At 36.7% G+C, this 27,661-nt stretch overlaps 1 protein-coding gene across 5 annotated transcripts in view; it reads left to right on the top strand.

Annotated features, from left to right (window-relative positions):
* AFG2A (AFG2 AAA ATPase homolog A) overlaps positions 1-27,661 on the top strand; it is a 369,660-nt gene that overhangs the window by 122,998 nt on the left and 219,001 nt on the right. For all 5 annotated transcript variants that reach the window (XM_001104133.5, XM_015139177.3, XM_078002705.1 and 2 more), the window contains exon 14: positions 19,818-19,944. In XM_001104133.5, the coding sequence (XP_001104133.2) occupies positions 19,818-19,944 (127 nt within the window). The remainder of the gene's footprint in view (positions 1-19,817; positions 19,945-27,661) is intronic.

The following is a 27,661-nucleotide window of genomic DNA, read 5'->3' on the forward strand; positions in this document are numbered from 1 at the left end:
TGAGGGCTGCTTCCTTCTTTGTAGAATGCCATCTTCTTACTGTGTCCTTACATGGGGAAAGGGGCAAAGGAGCAGTCTAGGGACTTTCTTACAAGAGTACTAATTCCATACATGAGGTCTCCACCTTCATGACCTAATGACCTCCCAGAGATCCACCTTCAGATACCATCACTTTGGGGGTTAGATTTCAACATAGGCATTTTGGGAAGAGACAAATATTCAGTCACAGTCACCAGGCAAGTATGATACTTCGCATGTTTTGACTGAGAAAACTGAGGCTCACAGACAACAAACAAGGTGAAAAGTTGCCGTTTGAACCCAAGCATGTTAAATATCAAAGTCCTTTCCCAAATTCAAAGCAGCCTTCCCAATGAGTACTAGTCAGTGAAGGTTTATTGGTTTTCTTTGGGTTATTGTTTCTTATGATTATTATAGATTCTTATTTTTTACTTTACTATTTCTAGATCTGTGATATTAGGAAAATGGCACGTTTAAAAGCATTTAATCTGCTTAAATTTCTAGATAGTTTGCTGTCAGAAAATAAGTTTGAATTGACATATATTAATTTTCCTTATTATTTCTTGTGTTGGATTATGTTCATGATATCAGTGTATGCAGGTTCAGGATTGGGAAAAAATTCTTTTCAAAAAATGTCTTTTGGCCAGTGGTAAATTGAACTGTGAGTTTAAGAATCAATTGTTTGTCGGGCCGGCAGCGGTAGCTCACGCCTGTAATCCCAGCACTTTGGGAGGCCAAGGCAGGTGGATCACCTAAGATTGGGAGTTCAAGACCAGCCTGACCAACATGGAGAAACCCCATCTCTACTAAAAATATAAAATTAGCCAGGCATGGTGGCAGGCGCCTGTAATCCTAGCTACTCAGGAGGCTGAGGCAGGAGAATCACTTGAACCCAGGAGGCGGAGGTTGCAGTGAGCCGACATTGCGCCATTACACTCCAGCCTGGACAAGAGCGAAACTCCGTCCCCCCCCAAAAAAGAATCACTTGTTTCTTTTATCCTGTGTTTGAATCAAAACTATACAAATGTAATGAATATTGTCTGTGTTAGTGTGGAATTTTTACTGGGAAATCATGGCAAAATGGAAAAATACATGCTTTTATGTCACTCCCTGTTAACAGTTTATACAAATCTGCAGTTACATAGAGTGCATGCAGCTTTTACATCTCTCTAATAGCTGACAAAGGTAACTTGTGTGTCTTTCTGCCTTTATAGGATATCTTATTAATCTAAAATAGGTTCCTGCTGAATGTTGATCATAATCTGAAATCTAGTTTATCATGTAGGTGATAAGCTAGATTACTCAAGACATTATTGATTTTGGACATGTATCAAATGGGTTTTGCTTTCATATTTTTCAACATATTCATTGTTAAATATTTCTTCAGTACAGCTTCCTTTCAACTGTAATAAATATGAGCTTTTATTTTTCTTCTAGAGTACTGATTAAAAGATGGCTGTAGTAGATATTTCAGCTTTATTCTGGCACATTGGCATATTTGGCTTACAAAATTTTAAAACCGTATTTCTGATGGAATGAGTATAGGCTCTGGAACCAAGTAAATATGTGTTTAAATCCCAACTCTTTTATTTGCTAGTTGTGGAATCTTAAGCCATTCAACCTTTCTATCTCAGTTTTTTAATGGCCCTCACAGCAGTATTTACCTTATAGCACTATTATTGGGATTAATGAACTAATACCTGTAAGGCATGACACAGAGCAACTTAAACATGTGTCACCTCTTATTAATACAGTGACTGGGAAGTAGGTATTTGATGAACAATAGGTAATCTTCATAATTACTTAATTTCCCCTCACAGCACTCTGTGGGAAGCCAGAATTCTGCATTTTCAAGACTAGAAGTGAGGCACAGGTAAACTTCCTGGTGTAAACAGAATTATATACTGAGCTTTATTAATGCTGCAAAAAAAATGGTTTATCAGAAACAAGGAGGTTTAATTTTGATTATGGGAATCAGATAACTTTTGAGGAGATTATTTTTAAAACAGTCCAAAAAAGTGAGCAAGAAACCTTAAGAAATCCTTGATGTTGTTAGACTCTCTTAAATATTTGTCAAAATGTAATTGTCAGCTGTGTAACATAGCTGGAATTTTAAACATCCATAATTTACCATAATTTTAAACATTATGGGAAAATGCAGTATGTGCACACAATATAATTTTGCTTTTCTCTAGAGCTGTTTTTCAAGAAGTCCAGTCTAACATGCATTTCTTTAGTTCAAAAGTTTCATGATATTGGAAATGATTTATTCAAAATGCATTTGTTTATGGAAGAACCAACTTCTTTCCTAGGGATAGAGATTGTATTCTGTAGGTAAATTTATTACCATAATATTAACATGTTTTATTTGGAGTTATATGCAATGTCTGTGTTCACATTTTTTTAATTGACAAAAATTGTGTGTACAATGTGATGTTTTGCTATATGTATACATGTAAAATGATAACATAAAGCTAATTGACATATCTATCACCTCACATATTTGACACTCTGTGTGTGATGAGAACTTTTAAAATCTACTGTCTTAGCATTTTCAAATATGTAATACATTATAATTAATTATCGTTACCAGGCTGTATATCAAGCTTTTTAAGATGTTTAAAACATGAATTCCTATTCTTTTTTTTAAACTGAAAAAAAATATGGTTACATTCTCCTGCCTATCTCCTTTTCTTTCTTCTTTCTCTTAAGGAAATGATGTTAAAATGTTTTAGTTTTTTCATAACTTATAAGCTGTATTTTTATTATAGATTTTTACTTTTTGAAATAGTATTGACAAAAATGGTGTTTTAAAATAATTTTATTCTTCATGAATTATAACTTGTTTAAGTATTTGTATACATGCTTAGAATTCTTAAAAATATAAATTTGTCTCTCCTGTTTTTTATTCTTACAAAATATCAAGGAACTCGAATAATGTTATCATCTTCAAGGTATTTATGTGGTGAAAATGTAATTCATACTCCTCCCAAACTTTGCTATGGAAAGGGAGAATATTTTTAGAAAGAATCTTCTTTTATATGTTGCTTCCTGTCCAAACTCATTTTCTCTCAGGTGGTTCTGCTCATTACTACTTCTTTGTCAAAGAAAACGAACTCTCAATTATATAGGTTTCTTAATCTTAGTAATTTATTTTGAAAGAAGTTCACATTGGATTTGTCAGGTCAACTAAAGAAAGGAAAACCAAAACAGTATCTAAAACATTTAGCTGTATTGTTGACATTTTTAATCAGTGAACATTTACAAGTGTGTATGCAAACAAGTAGTATCATAACATCTACAGTTTTTGTTTCTAGGATAATTCATAATTAGGACTCAGAAACGCCGTGTTTGTACCTGTTTTACTCTTAGTCACTGATTGCAGAAGTTATTTTGCATAGATAACTTTTGGAATAAATCTTAAATGTAAATGGTGGTCTCAGACTGTTATCTTTAGTTAGCAGTAATTTTATTGCCTTCAGCATTTCAGAGTTTTGAGTCCATTCTTGATCCCTTTGATTTCTTTCAGTAGTTTTGGGACATTCTCAGGTAGTTTTTTTTTTTTTTTTGGCAGAGTCTCGCTCTGTTGCCCAGGCTGGAGTGTAGTGGCACGAACTTGGCTTACTACAGCCTCCGCCTCTCAGGTTCAAGCAATTCATCCTGCCTCTGCCTCCTGAGTGGCTGGGATTACAGGCACCCACCACCACGCCTGGCTCATTCTCGTATTTTTTAATAGAGATGGAGTTGCGGCATGTTGGCCAGGGTAGTCTTGAACTGCTGACCTCAGCTGATCCACCCATCTTGGCCTTCCAAAGTGCTGGGATTACAGGCATGAGCCACCGCGCCCAGCCTCAGGTAGTGTTTTTTAAGATATGGCTTTTTATTCCCTTCTCTCATAAGGGACTCCAATTATACATTTTTTAAGGCCTTTCCACTGGGTTCCATATGTCTTTTGCACTCTATTCTGTTTCCATTCTTTTTTTTTTTCATTTTGTGTATTCATTTGGATGCTTTCTAGTAACCATTCTTCCATTTTAAGAATCCTCTGTTCTGTTTTCACTAATCTCCCATTAAGCCTATCTTTTGAGTTCTTCATTTTATTTATTATAGTTTTTAGGTTTAGGGTTTCCCTTTGATGGTTTTCTTATGGATTCCAAGTCCCTGGTGAAATTCAGCTTTTTAAAAATTTTACTGTAGTTCATGTGAATTTTTGTTTTTACTATATTAGCCCTATCTCTTGCCAGATTGTATTTCAACTTGTTTCACAGATTGTAATTCACTAGGATCTCTCCTCTTCTTAAGAGAAAATTAAAAGGGAGATGGGATTAAAGCTGAATGATACTCTAGGAAGCCTTTTTCAAAAAATTTCTTCTTTCATTTATAGAATGTAGGGTTTTGAGGAATGGGATGAATAGAGATGTCTATGCTTTTGTTGAATACATGGTATTTTGGGCTCTTCTCAATTGTTCCATGTCTTTTTGGGGGGGGTGGGACGGTGTCTTGCTCTGTCACCCAGGCTGGATGGAGTGCAGTGGCGACATCTTGGTTCACTGCAACCTCTGCCTCCCAGGTTCAAGCCATTCTCCTGCCTCAGCCTAGCTGGGATTACAGGCGCATGCCACCATACCCAACTAATTTTTGTATTTTTTTTTTTTTTTAGTAGAGATGGGGTTTCACCATGTTGGTCAGGCAGGTCTCGAACTCCTGACTTTGTGATCCGCCTCCCTCGGCCTCCCAAAGTTCTGGGATTACAGGCATGAGCCACTGCGCCTGTCCTGTTTTATCTCTTTATAGTCACTGTTTTTACTGTAGCTTACTTAATGCCTTGTGTTGAGTTGAGCGTCTAAAGCAATTAGGATATTGGTAATGTTTCTGTTTGTGAAATGATTTACCCAATCTTGGCTCACTGCAACCTTCGCCTCCCAGGTTCAAGCGATTCTCCTGCCTCAGCCTCTCACGTAGCTGGGATTGCAGGCGCCCGCCACCATACCTGGCTAATTTTTGTATTTTTTAGTAGAGGCAGGGTTTCACCATTTTGCTGAACCTGGTCTCAAACTCCTGACCTCAAGTGATCCACCTGCTTTGGCCTCGCAGAGTGCTGATTTACCCATTCTTAAAGTAACTTTAGATGAGTACATGTTAATAGAATGGGATAGTGTGTCAATGAGCTGTCAGCACTTAAAAAATGCCATTAGAAAGCTTCCTGAACTGGCCGGCCACTGTGGCTCACGCCTGTAATCCTAACACTTAAGGAGGCTGAGGCAGGTGGATCATCGGTTGGGAGTTCGAGACCAGCCTGACCAACATGGAGAAACCCCATCTCTACTAAAAATACAAAATTAGCTGGGTGTGGTGGCACATGCCTGTAATCCACGCTACTGGGGAGGCTTAGGCAGGAGAATCAATTGAACGCGGGAGGCAGAGGTTGCAGTGATCCGAGATCGTGCCATTGCACTCCAGCCTGGGCAACAAGGGCAAAACTCCATCTCAAAAAACAAACAACAACAACAGCAACAACAAAGAAAGCTCCCTGAACTGGGTGCAGTGGTTCATGCCTATAATCTCAGCACTTTGGGAGGCAAAAGTGGGAGGATCTCATGAGCCCAGGAGTTCCAGACCAGCCTGAGCAACGTGAGACTCCCATCTCTATAAAAAATTTTTTAAAATTAGCCAGGCATGGTAGTGCACACCTATAGTTCCAGCTACTTGGGAGGCTGAGGCAAGATCACTTGAGCCCAAGTGTTTGAGGCTGCAGTGAGCCAAGATGGCACCACTACACTCCAGTCTGAGCGACAGTGAGACCCGATCTCAGATTAAAATGGCTGCATGAACGGTTTTTTTCTTACCTGTGATTTAAAACAAATTCAAAATGAAAAACAGTTATATGGTTTTAGTTTTTCCTTATTTTCTGATGAGTTCTCTTGTAAAAACTGCTTATAATAAAGGTTAGATATGATATTCTTTTAACTTAGTTATCTGTTAATGTGTACAGTAATTTATGTTTACAACATTAATCCTAGGGTTTAAGATATAAAATTATTTTTTTAATTATATGATGAAAATTTATATACATTTAGATTGCCTTTATTTATATATATATATATATTTTTAGAGATGGAATGAGTCAGTCTCTTAGCCTTTTTTTTTGGGTGGGGGGTGATAAACAAGTAAACATAGAAGAGAGTACCAGTCAATATATATTCAGTGACATTTTATATCTTGGGTTAGGGATTTTTTTTCCCCTCTTAAAGGAGAATTTTTGCTTTTGACCCCCAAAAGAAATCAATGTAGAAATAAAGATAACTGCAACATTGTCTTTAGCCTTATTTTGAACTCAGGCATATCTACTGAGTACTATCTATTATCTACTGAACTCAGGCCTATCTATCTTTAAAATACTTCCATCTAGATGTTTCAGAAGTACCACAGACTTATACTTGTTTTTTTCTGGTGCAGTAGTTATTCTACCCAAGATCATTTTGGGGAAACTCAAACCCTGTGCTGTGTGTGTGTGTGTGGGGGGAGGGGGTATGTGTGTGTGTAAATGAAATTTTTTTTCTTTTTTTTTTTTTTGGGACAGAGTCTCGCTTTGCTGCCCAGGCTCGAGTGCAGTGGCGTGATCTCGACTCACTGCAAGCTCCGCCTCCCGAGTTCACACCATTCTCTTGCCTCAGCCTCCTGAGTAGCTGGGACTACAGGCGTATGCCACCACACCCAGCTATTTCTTTGTATTTTTAGTAGAGACGAGGTTTCACCATATTGGCCAGGATGGTCTCAATCTCCTGACCTTGTGATCTGCCCGCCTTGGCCTCCCAAAGTGCTGGGATTACAGGCGTGAGCCACCATGCCCGGCCCCTTTTTTTCCGTCTTAAAACCACTTACTGGCTCTGTTACCTGCATGATATCTAAGTCAAGAACTGTGAAAGATCTGAGATTTTGTTATACTTCAAGGCTAACAAGTAGCCTTCCACCATTTCATGGATACTGGCAGAAACCATGAGGCTCACGGGTCAGAAACAAATGAGTTCATTATTCACAGCACAGCAAGCAGCAAGAATATCTGTATGTTTGTATCAGTTCCTCCTTTACACTGCATCCAAAAGAGGTGATGCATATGGGCCATATGGATATCCGCACATCTGGTAGGTTGCATTACAGGAGAGGAATCCCACTCTTGGTTAACTCAGATCTTTTATATGGGGAAGTAAGGTTGCTTGCCCTTTGCCCCTGAGGGAGGTAGATAAATTGTGTAGCTTCCGAAGCTCTAACCAAACCTGCTCTTTGCTCTGGAGGGAGACATTATTTCTTGTTTTTGTTCTTCACCGTTTTAAGTGTACAATTCAGTGGTACTTCAGTACGTTTACAATATTATGCAGCCATCACCACTAATTCCAGAACATTTCCATCACCCCAGTTCGTGCCTTGCTCATAAGACTGAAGAAATGTGAAAGACCCATGGAGAATTGTCTCCCAAAACACACATTATTTGTAAGAGAAAATCATATCTTATATAGATTATATTAAAGACAAAGTAGCATGGGAGAGGGGAACAGAAGTGGATTGGACGATTCATTTAAAAGCAGGGATCATTCTAGTTAAGGCACTTGAATGGGCATTGGGTGACAATTGTCATGTCTTTTCTGCTAGATTGTTCCTGATTTTTTCTCTGTGTGCACCTGATTTAATGCTTTTCTTCATCTAGCGCATTATCTTTTGTATATCTGACATTGAACATTTGTTTGTTAAACCACCAAAAAGTTTCAAATAAGAGAAATCTGTTTTGACTGTTGGAAGGCAGAGACAGCACAAGATCAGCCTGTTCTGCTGAAGTTGTAGTTCAACCTTAATGAATGTCAAGGAATGAAAGATTGTGCATATGAGGTGTGTAGTATTAGCAGTGTTTGTGAAATCATATACCCAGTAGTACAAAACACTGATTTTGCTGCTTTTGAATGTGCACCTAAAAACATTATTTTTGTGCATTAATAATAGCTAATCAATGTTTGGAACGGAGACTTTTGTCTGGAATCGTATAGAGGTAAACAGCATGGATTTACATAGGCTTAGTAGAAGAACTAATTTTAAAATAAATGGTCACATCATAAGACCCAAGTCAGGTTATCAATAAATATTTATAAGTGTCTGTAACATGCAAGGTCATGTCAGGTAATGTTCAGTAGTCTCCAACTTCAATCTAGAATGGAGATGGCTACCAAAAAGTACCTTTGGATTCCTAGGATGCACAGAGATTGACTCAGTGGGTTTGGTTGTTATCCTAGCATCTGTTTTTTAAAAGATTGATGGGTGCTTCTAAAGCACAGCAGGGTTTCTGAACCTTTGTTTCAGGATAGCTGAAAAACTTAGAGATGAGACATTAAAGCCCTTGTAGTACCAGTCTTCTAACAGCTACCTCCGACCAGTTCTTTGTTTAGTGTAAGGATTACCTTCACTTAGGAACTTTTTGAACTGTCCAGTGTCCTCCTTTGTGCTCTGATTTTCTTCTATTTTGCATTATTCAAGAAGTTGTCATGTTGTTTATTACTGTTTTTATGAGGGGAATGGTGTTAGGAATGAGGGGTTCTCTTTATGCAACACTCCTTGAGGGAATAGGGACAGCCTTCTTTAATCTTCCAATTTCTATTTCCTAAAATAGTGCCTGCCAGCTAGTGTTTGTTGAATGAATAAATTGAATTGAATGAATTGTTATACATTCTAATGAATTTATCCCCCTTATTTTTCTTCCAGTCTTCCTCCTGCCATGCCACAATGATCTTTGCCTAACATGAGATAAAACTTACTTAGCTACTTTTTTACTTCTTGGTAAGCTCAAGTAATACATTCACACTTTCCAGTAAGACACTTGGCCATCTTACTAATTCACTGGAAGAAAAAGAGAGGATATATATAATTAAGGATAGGATCTGACATTATTTGGATGTAGCTCCTGTTAGAAGGGAAAGCAAGCAATAGCATGCATAAATTAGATGTGGCATGTCCCAGGATTTTGTCTTTTGATGAAAGTAGGCCATTCCTTTGGAGCTATTTAGTTATGTTACATGAACTCCTGTAGGTAGGGCACAAAAACTAGAAGAATTTTTGGTTTCTAATGGTGTAGTCAGTATTATCTAGTAGTGTAGTCAGGTTAACATTTTTTTTTGTTGATGTGTAACCCTCACCAGTGCTAGGAGTATAACCCTCCTATTGATAAATCCAGTTGTTATTTTTTATTTCTTTACTTGACTCAGAAACATTTGACACAGTTAACTCCAGCTTTTTTTTTTTTTTTTTTTTTTTTTTTGAGATGCAGTTTTAGTCTTCTTGCCCAGGCTGGAATGCAGTGGCGAGGTCTCGGCTTACTGCAGCCTCCACTTCCCGGGTTCAAGCAATTCTCCTGCTTCAGCCTCATGAGTAACTGGGACTATAGGCGCATGCCACCACACCCAGCTAATTTTTTATATTTTTAGTAGAGATGAGGTTTTACCATCTTAGCCAGGATGGTCTCAATCTCCTGACTTTGTGAGCCACCTGCCTCGGCCTCCCAAAGTGCTGGGATTACAGGCATGAGCCACCGCACCTGGCCAACTCCAACTTTCTTGAAACACTATCCCCTTTATTCCTTGTTTTCCTTCCCTCTTCTCTGGTATCCCTAAAATTCATATATTAAAGCCATAACCCCCAATGTGATGGTATTTAGAGATGAAGCCTTTGGGAGGTAATTAGGATTAGATGAAGTCATAAGGGTAGTTCCCACATGATGGGATTAGTGCCTTTATAACAGGAGATAGCAGAGAGCTAGCGCTCTCTCTTGAGTTTGTGTTTTCACTCAGTCTGTGCCATCTGAGGACACAGCGAGAAGGCAGCCACCTGCAAGCCAATAAGAGAACTCTCGCTAGAACTTGCCCATTCTGCCATGCTGACCTTGGACTTCCATCCACCTGAATGTGAGAAAATAATTTCTGTTGTTTATAACCACTCGATTTATGTTATTTTGCTCTGGCAGCCCCAGCTGACTATTGCACACCCCGTCTCCTTTGCTAATTCCTCTACCACTTCCTGTACCTAAAATACTGGTATTAACATTCTGTTCATTATACGTTTACCTTTCTTCTCATGCTATACTTTTTCTAGGTGATCTATTTCCATTCTCCAGGTACCACCTTTATGACAAGGACTGGTACAATTTGTATTTACATTTTATACCTCTTTCTAAATCTAAATATCTAAATCTCCAGTTGTCCCACAGGACAACCTACAGTTAAAGTTTTGTTTACAGTTAAAGTTTTTTCCATCCAGTGACTCCATGGAGACATTAGTTTATTAGCCCTATTGATTGTATTTCCTTAATATTTCTCACATATATCCACTTTTGTCTCTTTTGCCATGATTTTGATTCAGACAGCTAACTATCCATCCTGGATTGCTCCAACATTTTTCTAATCGACTGACATCAATAATACTCTTAAATTTATTTATTTATTTCTAAATAGAGTTTTCTTTAAGAGTAGTTTTAGGTTCACACCAACATTGAGTGGAAAGTACATAGTTCTCTTATATATTCTGTCTCCAGAAACACACAGCCTCCCCAACTATTAACATCCTGTGGGACAGTGATAACATTTGTTACAATCTATAAACCTACATTGACACAATATTTCACCCAAAGTCCGTAGTAAACATTAGGGTTAACTCTTGATGTTGTATATTTTGTGGGGTTTGGATGAATGTGTAATAACATGTATCCGCCATTATACTGTAGTACAGAATAGTTCCACTGCATTAAAAATCCTTTGTGCCATCCCTATTCATCTCTGCCTCCTCCCTAACACCTGGCAACTGATCCTTTTATGTCTACGTAGTTTTGTCTCTTGGAATGTCCTATACATTCCTATGCAGTGTTCCTATAGTTGGAGTAATGCAATATGTAGTTTTTCCAGATTGGATTCTTTCATGTAGTAGTATGCATTTAATATTCCTCCATGCCTTCTCATAACTTGGTAGCTGATTTCCTTTTAGCACAGAATAATATTCCGTTGTCCGGACCTACCACAGTTCACCCATTCACCTATTGAAGGACATCTTGGTTGCTTCCAAGTTATGAAAACTGTGAATAAAGCTTCTAGGAACATCTGTGTGCAAGTTTTTGTGTGGACATAAGTTTTCTATTCCTTTTGATAAATATTCCGGAATGCAATTGCTGGAACCTATGGTAAGAGTATTTTTAGTTTTCTGAGAGTTTATTTTTGGAACTTCCAAACTATCTTCCAGAGTGGTTGTACCGTTTTGTATTCCCATCAGCAGTGAATGAAAGTTTCTGTTGCTCCACAGCTTCATCAGCCTTTGGTGTTGGCAAATTTCCTGATTTGGGCCATTCTAATGGATGCGTAATGGTATTTTACTGTTTGTATTTGCCATTCCCTAATGATATATGATGTTGACCATCTTTTCATATGCTTGTTGTTTGCCTATTTTCTTTGGTGAAGTGTTTGTTCAGTTTTTGGCCCATTTTTTAATCTGCTTGTTTGCTTGTCGAGTTTTAAGAATTACTTGTATGTTTTGGATAACAGTCTTTATCAGATGTCTTTCACAGATATTTTCTCCCAGTCTGTGGCTTGCCTTCTCGTTTTCTTGATGTTGTCTTTTACAGAGCACAAGGTTTTTGTTTTAATAATGACCAGTTTATCAGTTGTTTTATTTGTGGACGATGTCATTGCCATTGTACCTAAATAGTCATTTCCATACCCAAGGTCATCTTGGTTTTCTCTTATGCTGTCTTCTAGGTGTTTTATAGTTTATGTTTTACATGTAGGTCTGTAATCCACTCCGAGTCAGTTTTTGGAATAAGTGTAAGGGGTGTGTCTAGATTCATTTTTTTTGCATACGGATGTACACTTGTTCCAGCATCATTTGTTAAAAGGATCATCTTTGCTCCCTTGTATTGCCTTTGCTACTATGCCAAAGATCAGCCAGCCGTATTTATGTGGGTCTATTTCTAGGCTCTCTGTTCTGTTCTGTTGATCACTTTGTCTCTCTCTTTTTTTTTTTTTTTTTTTTGCCAGTACCACACTGTTTTGATTACTGTCGCTTTATAGGTAGTCTTGAATTTGGATACTGTCAGTCCTGCAACTTTGTTCTTTTCCTTCAATATTGAATTAGCTATTCTGGATCTTTTGGCTTTCAGTATAAACTTTATAATGGGTTTGTCAATATTCACACAATAATTTGTTGGGATTTTGGTTGGGATTGCACTGAATCTATGGATCAAGTTGAAAAGAATTGACATCTTAACAGTGTTGAATCTTTCCATGAGTGTGGAATATCTCTTCACTTATTTAGATTTTCTCCATTTTTCTTTCATTAGTGTTTGTATTTTTTCTCATACAGATTTTGTACAAATTTTGTTAGAGTTATAACTCAGTTTTTTGTGGTGCTAATGTAAACGATAATGTGGTTTTTAAATAGTGTGTTTTTAATTTGAAACACTTTTTAATCCTTGTCTTGTTCTTAATCATAGCAGGAAAGCTTCTAATTTCTCACCATTAAGTATGATGTTAGCTGTAGGTTTTTTGTAGCTGTTCCTTATCAAATTGAGGAAATTCGGCTCTATTCCTAGTTTGTCGAGAGGTTTTTTTTTTTTTTTTTTTTTTTTTTAAACCAATAATGGGTATTGAATTTTGTGTCAAATATTTTCTTCATCTATTTATATAATTATGAGATTTTTTTTTCCTCAGTCTGTTGATGTGATGGATTAAATTAATGGATGTAATGTTACATCAGTTGTAACATCAATTGTAATGTAATATTTTCAAATGTTAAACTAGCCTTGTGTACCTGGAATAAATCCCACTTGGTTATGGCATATAATTATTCTTTTTTTCTTTGTATTTTTTTTTTAAGAGACAGGGTCTCAGTCTGTCGCCCAAGCTGGAGTGTACTGGCACAATCATAGCTCACTGCATTCTTGAACTCCTGGGCTAATGTAATCCTCCCACCTCATAATTATTTTTACATGTTGCTGGATTTGATTTGGTAAGATTTTGTTGAGGATTGTTGCATCTATGCTTATGGGCAATATTTGTGTGTAGTTTTCTTTTTTTGTGATATCTTTGTTTGGTTTTGGTATTTGTCTAATTGTGGCTTCATAGAATGAGTTAGGAAGTATTCCCTCTGCTTCTGTTTTCTAAAAGAGATTAGAGAGCTGGTATAACTTTGTCCTTAAATGTTTGGTTGAATTCACCAGGAAACTATCTGGGTTTTGTGCTTTCTGTTTTGAAAGGTTATTAATTATTTATTTAATTTCTTTAACAGACACAGGCCTATTCAATTTGTCTATTCTTGTGTGGGTTTTGGCAGATTGAATTTTTTAAAGGAATTTATTCGTTTCATCTAGGTTATCAAATTTTGGGGCATAGGATGTCTTCGTTTTTTACAATTATCCTTTTAGTATGTATAAGATCTGTAGTGATGTGTCCTCTGTCATATCTGATATTAGGAATTTATGTCTTTTCTCTTTTTTTCTTAGATAGCCTGGATAGAGGCTTATTGATTTTATTGATTCTCTGAAAGATCCAACTTTTAGTTTCATTGTTTTTTTCTCTTTTTACTTACTATTTTAGATTTCATTGATTTCTGCTCAAATTTTTATTATTTCATTCATTCTGCTTATTTTAGTTTGCTCTTCTGGTTGCTTAAGGTGGAAGCTTAGTATTGATTTTAGATCTTCTTCTCTAATATATACATTCAATACTGTAAGTTTTGCTTTAAGTACTGCTTTCTCTGCATCGATAAATTTTGATAAGTTCTATTTTCTTTATCTATATATTTATAGACAATAGAACTTTGATAAGTTCTATTTCTTTTTCTATATATTTATAGATATAGATCTATAAAACTAAATAGTGTATGTATCAATGTGTGCGTGTGTGTGTGTGTGTGTGTGTGTGTATATATATTTAGAGAGAGAGAGAGAGAAAGAGAGACAGACAGGGTCTTACTCTGTTGTCCACACACAGTGTAGTTGTGCAATCACAGCTCACTAAAGCCTCAACCTCCCTGGCTCGAGTGATCCTCCTGTCTCAGCCTCCCAACTAGCTACAACTACAGACATGCATCACCATGCTCAGCTGCATTTATTTTATTTTTTATGGAGATGGGGTCTCACTCTTTTGCTAAAGCAGGTCTCGAACTCCTGGCTTCAAGAAATCCTCCCACCTTGACCTCCCAAAGTTCTGAGATTACAGGCGTGAGCTACTGCACCTGGCCTAACAATTTTTTAAAATTTATCTTGAAGTTTCTTTTTTGTCCTATGTATTACAAGTGTGTTGTTCAGTCTTTAAGTATTTTGGAATTTTTGTTTTTTAGCTGTTTGCTGTTAACTTTTAGTTTAATTCTATTTTGGTCTGAAAGCAGACATTCTATGATTTCTTTTAAATTTGTTCATGTGTGTTGTATGGACAAGAATGTGGTCTGTCTTAGTGAATGTTCTGAGTTTATGAAGAATGTGTTGGCTGTTTATAGATATAAGTTATATCCAGTTGAATTGCTATTTAGTTCAACTATGTTCTTACTAATTTTTTTTTTTTTTTTTTGCCTGTTGGATCTATTTCTAATAAAGGGATGTTGAAGTTTTCAGCTATAATAGCGTATTTATCTGCTTCTCCTTGTAGTTCTATTAGTTTTTGCCTCACATGTTTTGCTGATTTGTTATTAGATGAATACACGTTAAGGATTGTTCTGTCTTCTTAGACAGTTTACCCCTTTATCATTATATAATACCCCTTTTGGTCTCTGAGAATTTTGCATGCTTGAAGTCTGCTGTGTCTGGAATCAATATAGCCAATCCAGCTTTCTTTGGTTTAGTGTTAGCATTGTACGTCTCTCTTCATTCTTTTATTTTTAAACTATATTTGTTTTTTATGGTAAAGTGGGTTTCTTGTAAACAATATATAGTTAGGTCTCTTTTTTTTATTCATTCAATCTCTGTTCTTTAATTGGTGCATTTAGGCCATTGATGTGTAAAGTGATTATTGATATGGTTGGATTAATATCTACCATATTTGTTACTGTTTTCTATTAGTTGCCCTTGTTCTTCATTCCCATTTCTTCTTCTTCTCTTTCATGGCTTTAATTGAGCATTTTATGTTATTTTATCTCTTTTCTTAGACTGTAAAGGTTTTTGGGTTTTTTTGTTTGTTTTTCAGTTGTTAACCCTAAGTTTTGCAATATATTTCTACTTTCAAATAGCCCTGTTCACTTCACAGGTAGTGCAAGTACCTTATAATAACAAAATATTCCTAAGTTATCCTTCCCATGTCCCTTGTATCATTTTTGTCATTCATTTCACTTGTCCACAAACTATAGGTATCAAATACGTTGTTGTTCTTGTTTTGAACAAACTTTTGTTAGATCAGTTAAAAGTAGGAAAAATTAAAGTTTTTATCTTCATTTCTTCTTTCTCTTTCTTTATATAGATCAAAATTTCTGACCTATATTAGTTTTCTTCTTTCTGAAGAACTTTAAACATTTCTTGCAAGGCACGTCTACTGGCAACAAATTCCTTACTTTTATTTGAAAAAATTTTTCTCCTTCACTTTTGAAGGATGTTTTTGCAGGATATAAAATTATACATTGGTGGGTTTTTTCTCTCAATAATTTAAATATTTCATTTCTCTTTCTTTTTGCTCACATGGTTTCTGAGGAGAAGTTAATGTAATTCTTGCTCTTTAAGTAAGGTGGTCCCCACCCCTTGACATGTGACTTCTTAAAGGTTTTTGAAAAATCTTTGATTTTCTGCCTATGTGTAGCTTTTTTTGTTTGTTTGTTTGTTTTTACATTTATTCTGCTCGGTGTTCCCTGGGCTTCCTGGATGTGTATCTGACATTAATCTGGGGAAATTCTCAGTGAATATTTCTTCAAATATTAGTTCTGTTCTCTGTGTGGTTTTATTATTGTTTTTTAAATCTAGTCCAGTATTTTGTTTTTATAAAGCTTTCTTTATCCTTGCATTTCAGTTTTGGAAGTTTGTATATACATATCCTTAAGTGCAGCGATTCTTTCCTCAGCTGTTTCCAGTTGACTAATGAGCCCATCAGATGTAATCTGTATTTCTGTTACAGTGCTTTTAATCTCTAGCATTTCTTTTTGATAGCATTTCTTTTTGATTCTCGCTTAGAATTTCCATCTCTCTGCTTACATTACTCATCATTTCTTACTTGTTGTCTACTTTGTCCATTAGAATCCTTAACATGTTAATCATAGTTTTTAAAAAAATTGCTGGTCTGATACTTCTAGTGCTTCTGCCACATTTGACTTTGGTTTTGATGTGTACTCAATTTCTTCAAACTGTGGTATTTCCCTCTTAGTAGGCCTTGTAATCTTTCTTTGATAGCCAGACATGATATACAGGATAAAATGAACTTCAGTAAATGGGGCTTTAGTGATATAATGGTAAGGTGTTGGGAAGAGTATTTGAAGGAGAGTTCCATGGTCCTATGATTAGGTCTCAGTCTTTTAGTTTGTCTTGGACTGTGAACTTCACAATTTTCTCCCCTTAGGTGGGACAGGATGGTTAGACGGAGCTGGAGTTTTTTATTTTCATTCTCCCATAGGAAAGGCTAGAGAGGGCTAAAGTTGGGTATTTCTCTTCTTCTGGGTCAGTTGGTCTCTAATAAAACCTCAATAACATAAGCTCTGGGAAAACATTTTCTCTTGAGGAGCAGTCCTTTTTAAGAAGAGAGCGCTCTAGTGTATTTCACAATGGGTATTTTTCCTTCCCCCTGCCTGAAGCACAGGGGGATTTTTCTCAGATCTTCACTGTGAGAAGCTGGTGTAGTTCCTGAAGATAAAACTCACAAATGTGTGAGGGACCCCGCTCTACGACTCTCAGACTTGTCAAACACTGAACCCCCAGCAGTTTGTTAATTACATTTCCGGTTTTCCTACCCTGGCACTGGCTCTCATGGAGGTTTCTCTTTGTGGGTTTCTGCTCCAGAAAGTTGTGATTTTCTGTACCTGGGTTGTCTGTCCAATTTTGGGGGCAATGATTTGCCCTGTGACCTTACTAATATGATGGATCTAAGAAGAGTTGGTTTTTCAGTTTGTTCAGCTTTTTACTTACTCTTAGGACAGAGTGAAGACTTCCAAGCTCTTAACATTCTGGGCCAGAAATTGGACCAATACTGTCCTTTTATTGTCTCTTCTCTACACTGCAAGCAACCATGGTGTTTCTCAAAAACACAGATGTGATTAGGTCATGTCTGTAGTTGAAACATCTCATTAACCGTAGCGTAAAATCCAAACTCCGTGATTTGGATAACAAGGTCTTTGTTATTCAGCCTTGGTTTATTTTTCTATATTATCTTTTATGTTTTCACTTTACTGTTATGCTGAGCCATTGTGCACTTTATCCAGTTTTTAGTATCCTGTGTTCTCTCTCTTTCCCTCCTTTCACCCTTTGTTTGCCTGATACCCACCAAGTTTTTAGGTTTTACCTTAGAAACCATCTTTCTTATGACAGCCCACCTTGACTCTCCTGAGACCAGTCCATATCGCCTTCCTGAGTTTTTTCTGGTATAGAATCACAAGTGATTCTCAGAGTAGATACAATTAAAGGCCTCTGATGTAATTTATTGGCAGCCTGAAATATTTACTATGCTTGTAGTAATTATGAAAGACCTCCTAAAGCTTTTGCCAACTGTGTTTCTACTTGACAGTTAAACTCTCATGTGGAAAAGTTATATTATGGAGAATCTTTTGAAGGGTGTTGATAGTGTTTGGCTCTGCGTCTCCACCCAGATCTCACATCAAATTGTAATCCCTGTATGTTGGAGGATCTAAGAAGATCCTCATGGTGGGAGGTGATTGGATCATGGGGGCAGATTTCCGCCTTGCAGTTCTCATGATAGTGAGTGAGATCTTATGAGATCTGATGATTTAAAAGTGTGTGGCACTTACCCCTTCTTGCTCTCTCTCTCTTTCCTCCTGCCATGTGAAGAAAGTCCTTGCTGCTTCTTCTCCTTCAGCCATAATTGTTAGTTTCCTGAGGTCTCCCGGTCATGCTTGCTGTTAAGTGGAATTGTGAATCAATTAAATACTGTTCTCTTCATAAATTACCCAGTCTCAGGTAGTTCTTTATAGCAGTGTGAGAACGGTCTAATACAGACATAGAATCCATTTGTTTATAGTGTTCAATGTTTATTCTTACGTACAGTCAAATAAGCAAATTTGTGTACTGACAGAGTAGCTACTTGCAAGAATTAGTGCCCGAAACAGTTCTCATTGACTTTGCAAGTACTCTTTAGTCCCATATATTTTAAATACTGGAGAAAACCATGTAAATTAATAAATTAGCATAGTGATTTGTATGACTACCTCGTGTGCATTTGATTAGTGTGAGTTAGCAGCTACTCTCCTGTGGATGCACTAAGTCAAATTTTTGAACTTATAATGCATGTTGAGGTCTAAATACTATCATTTAGAGGTGCTGATTACCTTATTATTAAATATATTACATGATGATTATACTGAGGTACCCTTCTTTGTCACAGGTGCTAACAAAGCTATTGGGTGTGTGTCTCCTTCTACTTTACGTCCTCTTCCACCTAAGTGCATCTGATTGAATTTACATGTTTAATACACTTACAATGCTGTGTTACTCTATAGTTGTCCACTCAGTTCTTTATTACATATTTATCAATTCCAATTGGTCTTGGAGGAAATCTAAGCTATTGCTAATGAGAATTGTTTTGCACATTTTGATTGTGTCATACAGGGTTTTGTTCATTAGTAGGATCTGTTGAGTTTGCTTCTTTTTTGGGGGAGGGGTGGGGACAGAATCTCACTCTGTCCCCCAGGCTGGAGTGCAGTGGCATGATCTCTGCCTACTGCAACCTCCACCTCCCAGGTTCAAGATATTCTCATGCCGCGGCCTCCTGAATAGCTGGGATTACATGTGCATGCCACCACACCTGACTAATTTTTTTAATTTTTTTTTTAGTAGAGATGGGGTTTGGCCATGTTGGCCAGGCTGATCTTGAACTCCTGGCCTCAAGTGACCCACCTGCCTTGACCTCCCAAAGGTTTACAGGCGTGAGCCACTGCGCCTGGCCCAAGTTTATTTCTTAAAAACTTTAGTAATTTTTTTGTGGTCAAAGGACATGAAGTTAAAATAAAGGATAGTGTGTTTAGAACTGGCTTTGTAATTAACTTGATACATAAACCAATGGAAAAAACCTTGCATGCTTTCTTTGCCTATTTCTCAAAAAATGGGGATTGTGGTGATTACCTACCTTCTGATGTATTTAAAAAATATTCTTAATATTTATGAAGAAACATGAGAAATATCCTGGTTGTTATGGATGTGTAATGAGTTTTTTATTTCACATAGACTTTAGGTTTCATGAGAGGAATGAGTTTGCATCTTACTCAGTTTTTTATTCCTAATTTCTGTCAACATATTTACCATGCAGAATATAAACATTGATTGAACAATTCTCTATGTATTTGATGAACTATTTTAAATAATCTTATATCTTATTTTTCAGTGCTTTTATTTCTGACATTTATTTAAATATTTTAGTTTTGGAATGAAAATGAACATGGTTGATGATAGAGGAAAATAAATGATTTGAATACAGTTTGTTTTGGGATATGATAATACAGTAAATAAAGTCACAAAGGCATACTTCATATTTGAAAATAGACATGGTTTTTCTTGTTATAGACTACAGAACCTTTAAAAATTAATAGATATAGTATTTGAAGATAGGTTAAAGATATTTTTTAAACTGTATTTTCAAAATCAGTTTTTTAGGTGCTGGGAATGTGGCTGATCGTGTTTTGGCTCAGCTCTTAACAGAAATGGATGGGATTGAACAGCTAAAGAATGTGACCATTTTGGCAGCTACTAACCGCCCAGATAGGATAGACAAGGTAAGAGAGAAGGCATTGTGGATATTATAAAATCAAGAACTGGTTCGTTTGATTTTATCAGGTTTTTGTTTTTGTCAAATTACTTTCTAATCGGTATTTCATTTAGAGGATATTGAAGAATGTGAAGCAGGTTCACTGTGGACTGGTACCATTTTGTCTGAGTCTGGTAAGACAGAACATTCTTGCATACAAGTTATACGAAGCAAGTTTACCACTTACAGATAGGCAGCAAGATACAACAGAAGCCTAGGATTCATTGCAAGCCAGTCTCTCAAGATTCAGGAAAGCTGCCCAGGGTGAATGGAATCTTGACTGCATGTGCCCCACTTGCACTGCAGCTGAGGGCCTCTGGAAGGCACCCTGTTCTGGGTTTTATACACTGAGGATGTGAGACTCACTGGGCTAAAGTGTTGGAGTTTCTAGGGGAGGACTGGAGTAGAACCTGGGCTGTTCCAACCAGTCCCTCCCTGTCTCAGGATGCTACAGTTATTCTTGAGAGCTATGAGGGGGAAGAGAGAACTGGGTCATTCCAAGACCACCCAGAGAGCTGTCCTACAAAGGATCTTAAACTAAAGGAAATTAAGAGAACAAAGGAAAGCTTTTATTTACATTTTTATTTCTTATGGTTCAGTAAGGACCATTTCTTGTGATTCATAACTCTTCAATATCTACTCCCCCATCTTGTATCTTACTTATAACATATTTCTCTAGAGAATTGAAGTTTTAGATTTCTTTGGAATTCTTTGTTTCATCTAATTTATTCTTCCAGAGTTTTCAACATTTTCATCTATATGAAGGTACATTCTAGCTATTTAGCAAGTACTAGTTAGACTCCAGTTACCATCAACACAGTAACTTTGAAGAAGTACTGTCCTGATTGTTGTTTTTAAAGCAATTAGAATAAAAATAATGGATTCTTCTATTTTTTTAAAGAAGTTACTCAGGCTGTTACATTAAATTAAGTAGTATAGGTGCAAAGCCAATCCTTTATTTATTTATTTATTTATTTATTTTTATTATACTTTAAGTTCTAGGGTACATGTGCAGAACATGCAGGTTTGTTACATATGTATACATGTGCTGCACCCATCAACTCATCAGCACCCATCGACTCATCATTTACATCAGGTAGAACTCCCAATGCCATCCCTCCACCCTCCCCCCTCCCCACAATAGGCCCTGGTGTGTGATGTTCCCCTTTCTGTGTCCAAGTGATGTCATTGTTCAATTCCCATCTATGAGTGAGAACATGTGGTGTTTGGTTTTCTGTTCTTGCGATAGTTTGCTGAGAATGATGGTTTCCAGCTGCATCCATGTCCCTACAAAGGACACGAACTCATCCTTTTTTATGGCTGCATAGTATTCCATGGTGTATATGTGCCACATTTTCTTAATCCAGTCTGTCACTGATGGACATTTGGGTTGATTCCAAGTCTTTGCTATTGTAAATAGTGCCGCAATAAACATACGTGTGCATGTGTCTTTATAGCAAAAGCCAATCCTTTTAAACTGTTACTACCACTTTTTCCCTAGGTCATAATTTAATAAAGGAGTTCAGTAATTTAAGTGCCTCATTTATATCTAATATGTAATATTTTATAAGGATTTAAGTTGAGTAAACATTTGCTCTCAGAGCATGAACCAGTTTCCCTTTTTTGTTGTTGTTAGAAGTATTGCCTTGCGTATGACTTCATGAGCTACTTTCTTCCTGTGTACATATACACATACTTTCAGTTTTAAAAAATGTGATTTTTAATAAAGACCCCTTTGAATGTAACTATTATGTGGCAAGAAAACCTTGCTTTGGTTAGGTATTTTGCTATGTGATAAAGATCCTTTGGTTAAATGAAGGAAAGCTTTGGACCTTAAAAAAAAAATTCCCTTACTGATGCGATATTTTATTAGAAGATAGGTGAGTTCTCAGTATTTATAGAAACTGGGTTGGTGTTAAGGCATCTCTGAAGTCTATAAAAAGTATAAGACTGTATCTTAACAAGGACTGTAGAAACTGCTGAAAGAGCCTTAAAGTTTACCTAATTCTGCCTCTGGTTTCACAAATAAAGGTGCTGAATCAAAAATCTTCTCCTGGTAAGAATTCATTGTATTTTTATGATATTTATTTCCTGGTTTCCCTGTGGTTAATAAGCTCTAAAATGTCTTAGGATTTTTGTCACTATAGCCTAATCTGATAATAACCTTCTTTGACTTCCTAATGTTGGATGTCCTCGATATTAGATATATTTCTTGAAGTAGGATGTAAGGCTTACAATAAACTTAACTGCATTTTTCTAAATCAAGCTGTCTGACTTGCCCTGTTTAGTGCTTGCGTTGTTGTTTTCTTGCTGTGTAACAAATTACCCCAAATTTAGCAGCTTCACACCCATTTGTTAGTTCACATTTCTTAGGTTAGAAGATGGGCACCTTATGACTAGTTTGTCTGCTCAGGATTTGAACTAAAGACCGAAAACACAGTGTTGGCTAGAGTGCATTCTCATTAGGAGTTCATGTTTCTAAGCTCACATGATTGTGGCACAACTCACTTGTGATTGGGGCTGAGGACTAAAGACTGAATTACCTTACCTGATGTCAGCTAGGAGCCACTCTCAGCTCCTAGAGACTACCCACATTCCTTGCCACACAGCCTCCTCCACCATCAGAAACAGTAATGGAAAACTCCATTATGTTTTATCCCTGTCACACTGCAAATTTCCTTTGCCAGGAAAAGCCCTGTCCTTCTGGAGCGCTCATCTGATGAGGTTAGTCTTATTGAGAAAAAAATCTCTGGACCTTGAAGTCAGCTGATTGAGGATCCTGCAAAAGCCCTTCACAGTAGCACCTAGATTAGCATTTGATTGAATAAGTGGGAGAAGGTATGTTTCTATCAGGGTGATACAGGACAGGCCGGCCCCAGAATTGGGGCATAGCCTAGGAGGGTTCTTGGCTACACCCAGGAAAGAATTCAAGAGCCTGATGGTGGTGTTAGACAGCAATCTTTTATTGATTGGTACTGCCCCTTGTAGTGCAGGGCTGACTCATAAGCAGTGCACCCAGAGTTGGCAAGTTATGGGCTTTTGGCAACTGTATTTATACTCACTTATGCCTACTTTCATTTACATGCAAATTAAAGGGTGAGTTAACACAAATTGAGTCTATGAAAGGGTAACTTCTGGGTCACTGCCATGGAAAGGGGTGGTAACCTTTGAGTCGCTGCCATGATATTTGTTTACTGCCATGGTTCTGGTGGCAATGTCTTATGCCAATGAGCATTGAGCTCCGCTAGAGATTGCTTTTATTGCCATCTGCTGGCTTTGGCCAGTTTCTTCACTTTGCCCCATCTGGACTAGATCTTGTTTTGTTCAGCAGAGTTTTCACCAGAAAACAAGTCCTATTGGTCTCCTACCTCATCCCCCGCCTCAGATTAGAAACTCCTCCTTAATCTTAAAGGGCTGCAGATGGGCACAGGTCTATCTTCTGTAAGTGCTTCCTGCTGATTTTATAAACATAGGCACTGCCTAGCATGGGAGGAGTAAAAATCTCCAGATACTGATGTAAGGAGCCCAACAGCAGGATGTTTTCATTTTCTGGGTCAGAAGATAAGATGAATTAGAAGCCTTGTGCCAGCATCATCTTTATGTTGACTTTAGAAGATAAAAACTTTACTAGGAGGTTAAACAAGAAAATTATAATTAGAAGGAAGAGAAAACTTAATGCTCCTATGCCCACCTACAGCATCACATTATTTATCTGTGTGTTTGTGAAATAATAGCTTTAAGTCTTCTAGAGGTTTGTAAGGATTACTTATGGTGTCTTCCTCTTATGCCTGCAGGGACTTACAAGAAACAGGTTTAATCCTGGACAGCTGTACCCAGCTAGTGATCCTCTGATGTTTGATAGCAGTGGAGGTCCTTAATAATACCTGATAGGGGTCCTTCCATTTTGGGTTGTAATTGATCATCAGGGGATCTTTCTTTTTAAGTTTTTACTAAGACTAAGTCTGGTTAAACAGAAGAACTCTTTTTTTCTTTGTGGGAAAGGACAACATTTTATTTTCATAATTTTGAAAGGCCTTTTGAACCTGGCCTAAATTCCAAGAGCAGGGGTGGCATAGTGAAGTATGTCCAACTCACTATTTCCCATCATGGCCTGAATTAGTTTTTTAGGTTTCTGTAGGATTTCCTTTGGCCAGGGAACTTACAAGTCAAAAGACTTATAGCCAATTAAATATTTTAGGCCAGAGAGGAATGGAGGTGGCTTAAAACTATTTTAAGCAATATAGGAGTCAAATATTAAAAGCTAAAAATAAGTTTATATATCAAGAAAAACCAAGAGCATCAAATCAAGCTATACTTGGGGGAAACAGTGTTCCTGTAGACCTCTGAGGCAAAACACTTTAGTATCAGGCCATAACAGCAGTCAGAACCAGAGAAGAAACAAGTCACAGGAGCTGACAAAAAAGCTAAAGGAGAGAGTTACACAAATCTGAGAAGCTTTCAAAAGAAATAAATCACAGAATTGAAAAGCAAAAATTCTGGTAAGTTAGCAAATTAATACCTTAAGCAAAGCTGGCTCTAACACCTAGACCATTTTCTAGAAAGTCTACCACAAACAGTTTTCCTTCAGTCATAGCCAGCTAAATCACACTCAAAATTCTCCTCACAAATTCCCTTTCACAAACCCCATTATCACCCACACATACCATCCTTGACATGTCTGAACCTTGTGACCTGTCCTACACCGTCTCCCTCTCAAACACCCAGTTACTTTACTCTAGGACAAGAATCCACCATACAGGGTCCCTCATACAAAATCACTTTCTTTATATTCCTCCCCCACCACACACAAATATATATATATATATATCTTTTATCCATACTTTCCTCACATCCCTCTTTTTATTCACTGATTCCCTCTTATTTTGAACCATTGCCTAAATGTGCTGCATATATTCTGTAGTTATGGTGGGGAAAGTGCTTTCAGTATTTAGTGATAATTGTAAAAAAGTTTAATATTTAATTCATTTCTGTTTCAGGTAGAACTCCATGTGGAATGTGAATTTTTTTAAACTATAGTTTTGTTACTACTCAGGTGATATATACTATATCAAAAGTGTATGTCCTTGTCAAGTCCTCTAAAGTTTGTGAAATACAAGAGAATATGCAGTAAAATTTTAAGTCTTATTTCCTTTCCAGTTAACTTTTTCTCTGAAGAACTACTGTGGAACATTATTTATATTGTTTAATAGTACTATAAAGTTGTTTCCACACTTGTGTAATTAGCACATAATGTTCAAACTGTGCCGTGAATGTGCCGGTAGAAACAAAACAGTTTTAAGGACAATTGAAACAACAACATCCTGTTATGAAATAGACACAGTTTTTACCATCTTTATTGTCTGGAGGAAACTGTAGTAGGAATAAAAAAGGTGACAAAGAGTTAAAGTACATTTTATGTTTTGAGGCTAAAACTGATTTTAAAAAGACCATTGTAGGGTCAAAGAAATATATATATAGTATAATTTTGGCTACATTAAATCCAGGCATTTGGCCTTTTAAATTAGCTAGCATATTTTACAATCTTGTTGCCTGTTACCCCACAACCTCTATGTTACGATAATTTTAAGTTAGTATGTTAAAACAAGGAGAAATCCTGGACTGTCACAGAAGTGAAATTGATATCATTGTGTTACCCATGTGTTGTGCATATTTAGTGTCTCTTTTTGACAATATTTCAGTTTCATGTCTTCTGGGGAGACTAAAGCCAAAGTTTCTTGGGGATTCTGGTGTTTCAGCAAAGAAAGTGAGACACATAGCTCAAAAACTTCATTATTTTACTCCTTGCTATGTCACATTTACATGTCAGACTCATTCGCTGTGATGTAGCACACTAGGCTGAGTGAAATAATTGCTTGTGATGTCCCTAAGTCGCCTAGGCTTTTTCCTACCTCCTGCTTAGATAGTGAAGAGAAGTTGAAGTTGCATCCTCTAGTGTTCATTTTGCGTAAGAGTAACAGGATGTGGTAGGACAGATGAAGATTAACGAGATTGTGTGATGTCAAGTAGACTCATTGTCTTTAGATTGATTGCTGATGGTCTGGATTTGCTTAGCATCAGGGGAGTTTAGAAACAAACAACTAATTTATTATTGATCCCCAAATAATAGTTAAATGCCCAAACTTTTAGAGTTTATGTTGTTTATTTCATTGTTAACAACTGCTGTGTGGCCCCTTTAGAAGTATCCAGTCCATGACATTTTGTACATTTGTGTTGAATCTTAAGGAAAACATGGTCATGTCTTCTTTCTCAGGTAATAAGCATGCCTCAAAATAGTTTTAACTCTGTGAATATCTTTGAATTCAGTTTATTTGGGTACTGTTAGTACTGATGCCTACTATATAACAAGCTCCTAATAAGAACTATTAAATTATAAGCATTATTCCTAGCACATAAACCTAGTTTTCTTGTAGTAGGAAATTGGAAGGACTTCAAAAATTTTACTTTAAGCCATCTATGGAAAAGATTGCCCAATTGAGGAGAATTGTGAAAGTTATGTGGAAGTCTTGAATAATTTGGTTTCAGGATTATTTTCTATTGTTGTGTTAGACTCATGGAGGTAGTAAATTGGCATTAATTTTCCTTACAGTTTTCTGGAAGAGGAAATATGCTTAATGAGCTAAATGAGACATAACATTTTGTTTTCTTACATTGTTGCAAATTGAAGTTGGGTTTTGTTGTTTGTTTTGAGATGCAGGCCTGGCGGTATTGCCCAGGCTGAAGTGCAGTGTCTATTCACAGATTGTAAAGTAGTGCAGCCTTGAACCTTTGGACTCAAGCAATCTCCTGCCTCAGCCTCTCAAGTAGCTAAGATTGTAGGTGTGCACCACAGCATCCAGCTTAAAATTTAGTTTTCTAGAAAGTTTATGACATGGGAAAAAGTTAATTAGCAATATTTAGAAATGTCCACAAATAAAAAGCTAAATATACGTATCTTTCAATATTCAAATGACTAGTGTTCCAAAAATACCCTCAGAAGAAAGGCTACAAATGTTTGTTCATTCTCTATTTTTTTCCTTGTTATAACTATTGCTCTTCTAATATTACTCTTCTCAGCTAAGTCAGAACTAAAAAAAGGCGGCAAGGACTAACTGACATTAATAGTTCAAATGAATCATAATTCTTTATTTTCCCAAAAGTGTTTAAGGAATAGATGCCGGTTAATCTTTCACATTGTTTATCAAAATGATGTGAAGAGTCTTTGGTGAGCCATAATGAGATCACAACTGAAAAGTGTCCTCTACGGTTGTTTTCCAATTTCAGCTTTACCATCTTTACACAACACTCTCATAAGTGTTTTTGTTGTTGTTGCTGGATTTTTGTTTTGTTTGTTTTTTAAAGCTCCAAGTGTTTTAACTTCTATGGCAGTTATTCTTCTTTATCTTCTATGGCAGCCGCTTACAAGTTTTGACTTTGGGGATAGAGACTTGGGAGAGATCAGAGAAGAGAGACTGGTTAGAGTTTGTATGCATATATGGGTCTTACTTCATTTCAATGTTCATAAGATAAAGACTCTGTATCTCAAGAGTTGGCAAACTATGGCCTTTAGGCCAAATGTGACCCACCATATGGTTTTGCACATCCCATTGTCTAAGAATAGTGTTTACATATTTAAATGATTAGGAAAATAAAAGTGGTTTTTGGTGACATACGAAAATTATATGAAA

Source organism: Macaca mulatta, chromosome 5, assembly GCF_049350105.2.
Source record: "Macaca mulatta isolate MMU2019108-1 chromosome 5, T2T-MMU8v2.0, whole genome shotgun sequence".
Lineage (NCBI taxonomy): Eukaryota > Metazoa > Chordata > Mammalia > Primates > Cercopithecidae > Macaca > Macaca mulatta.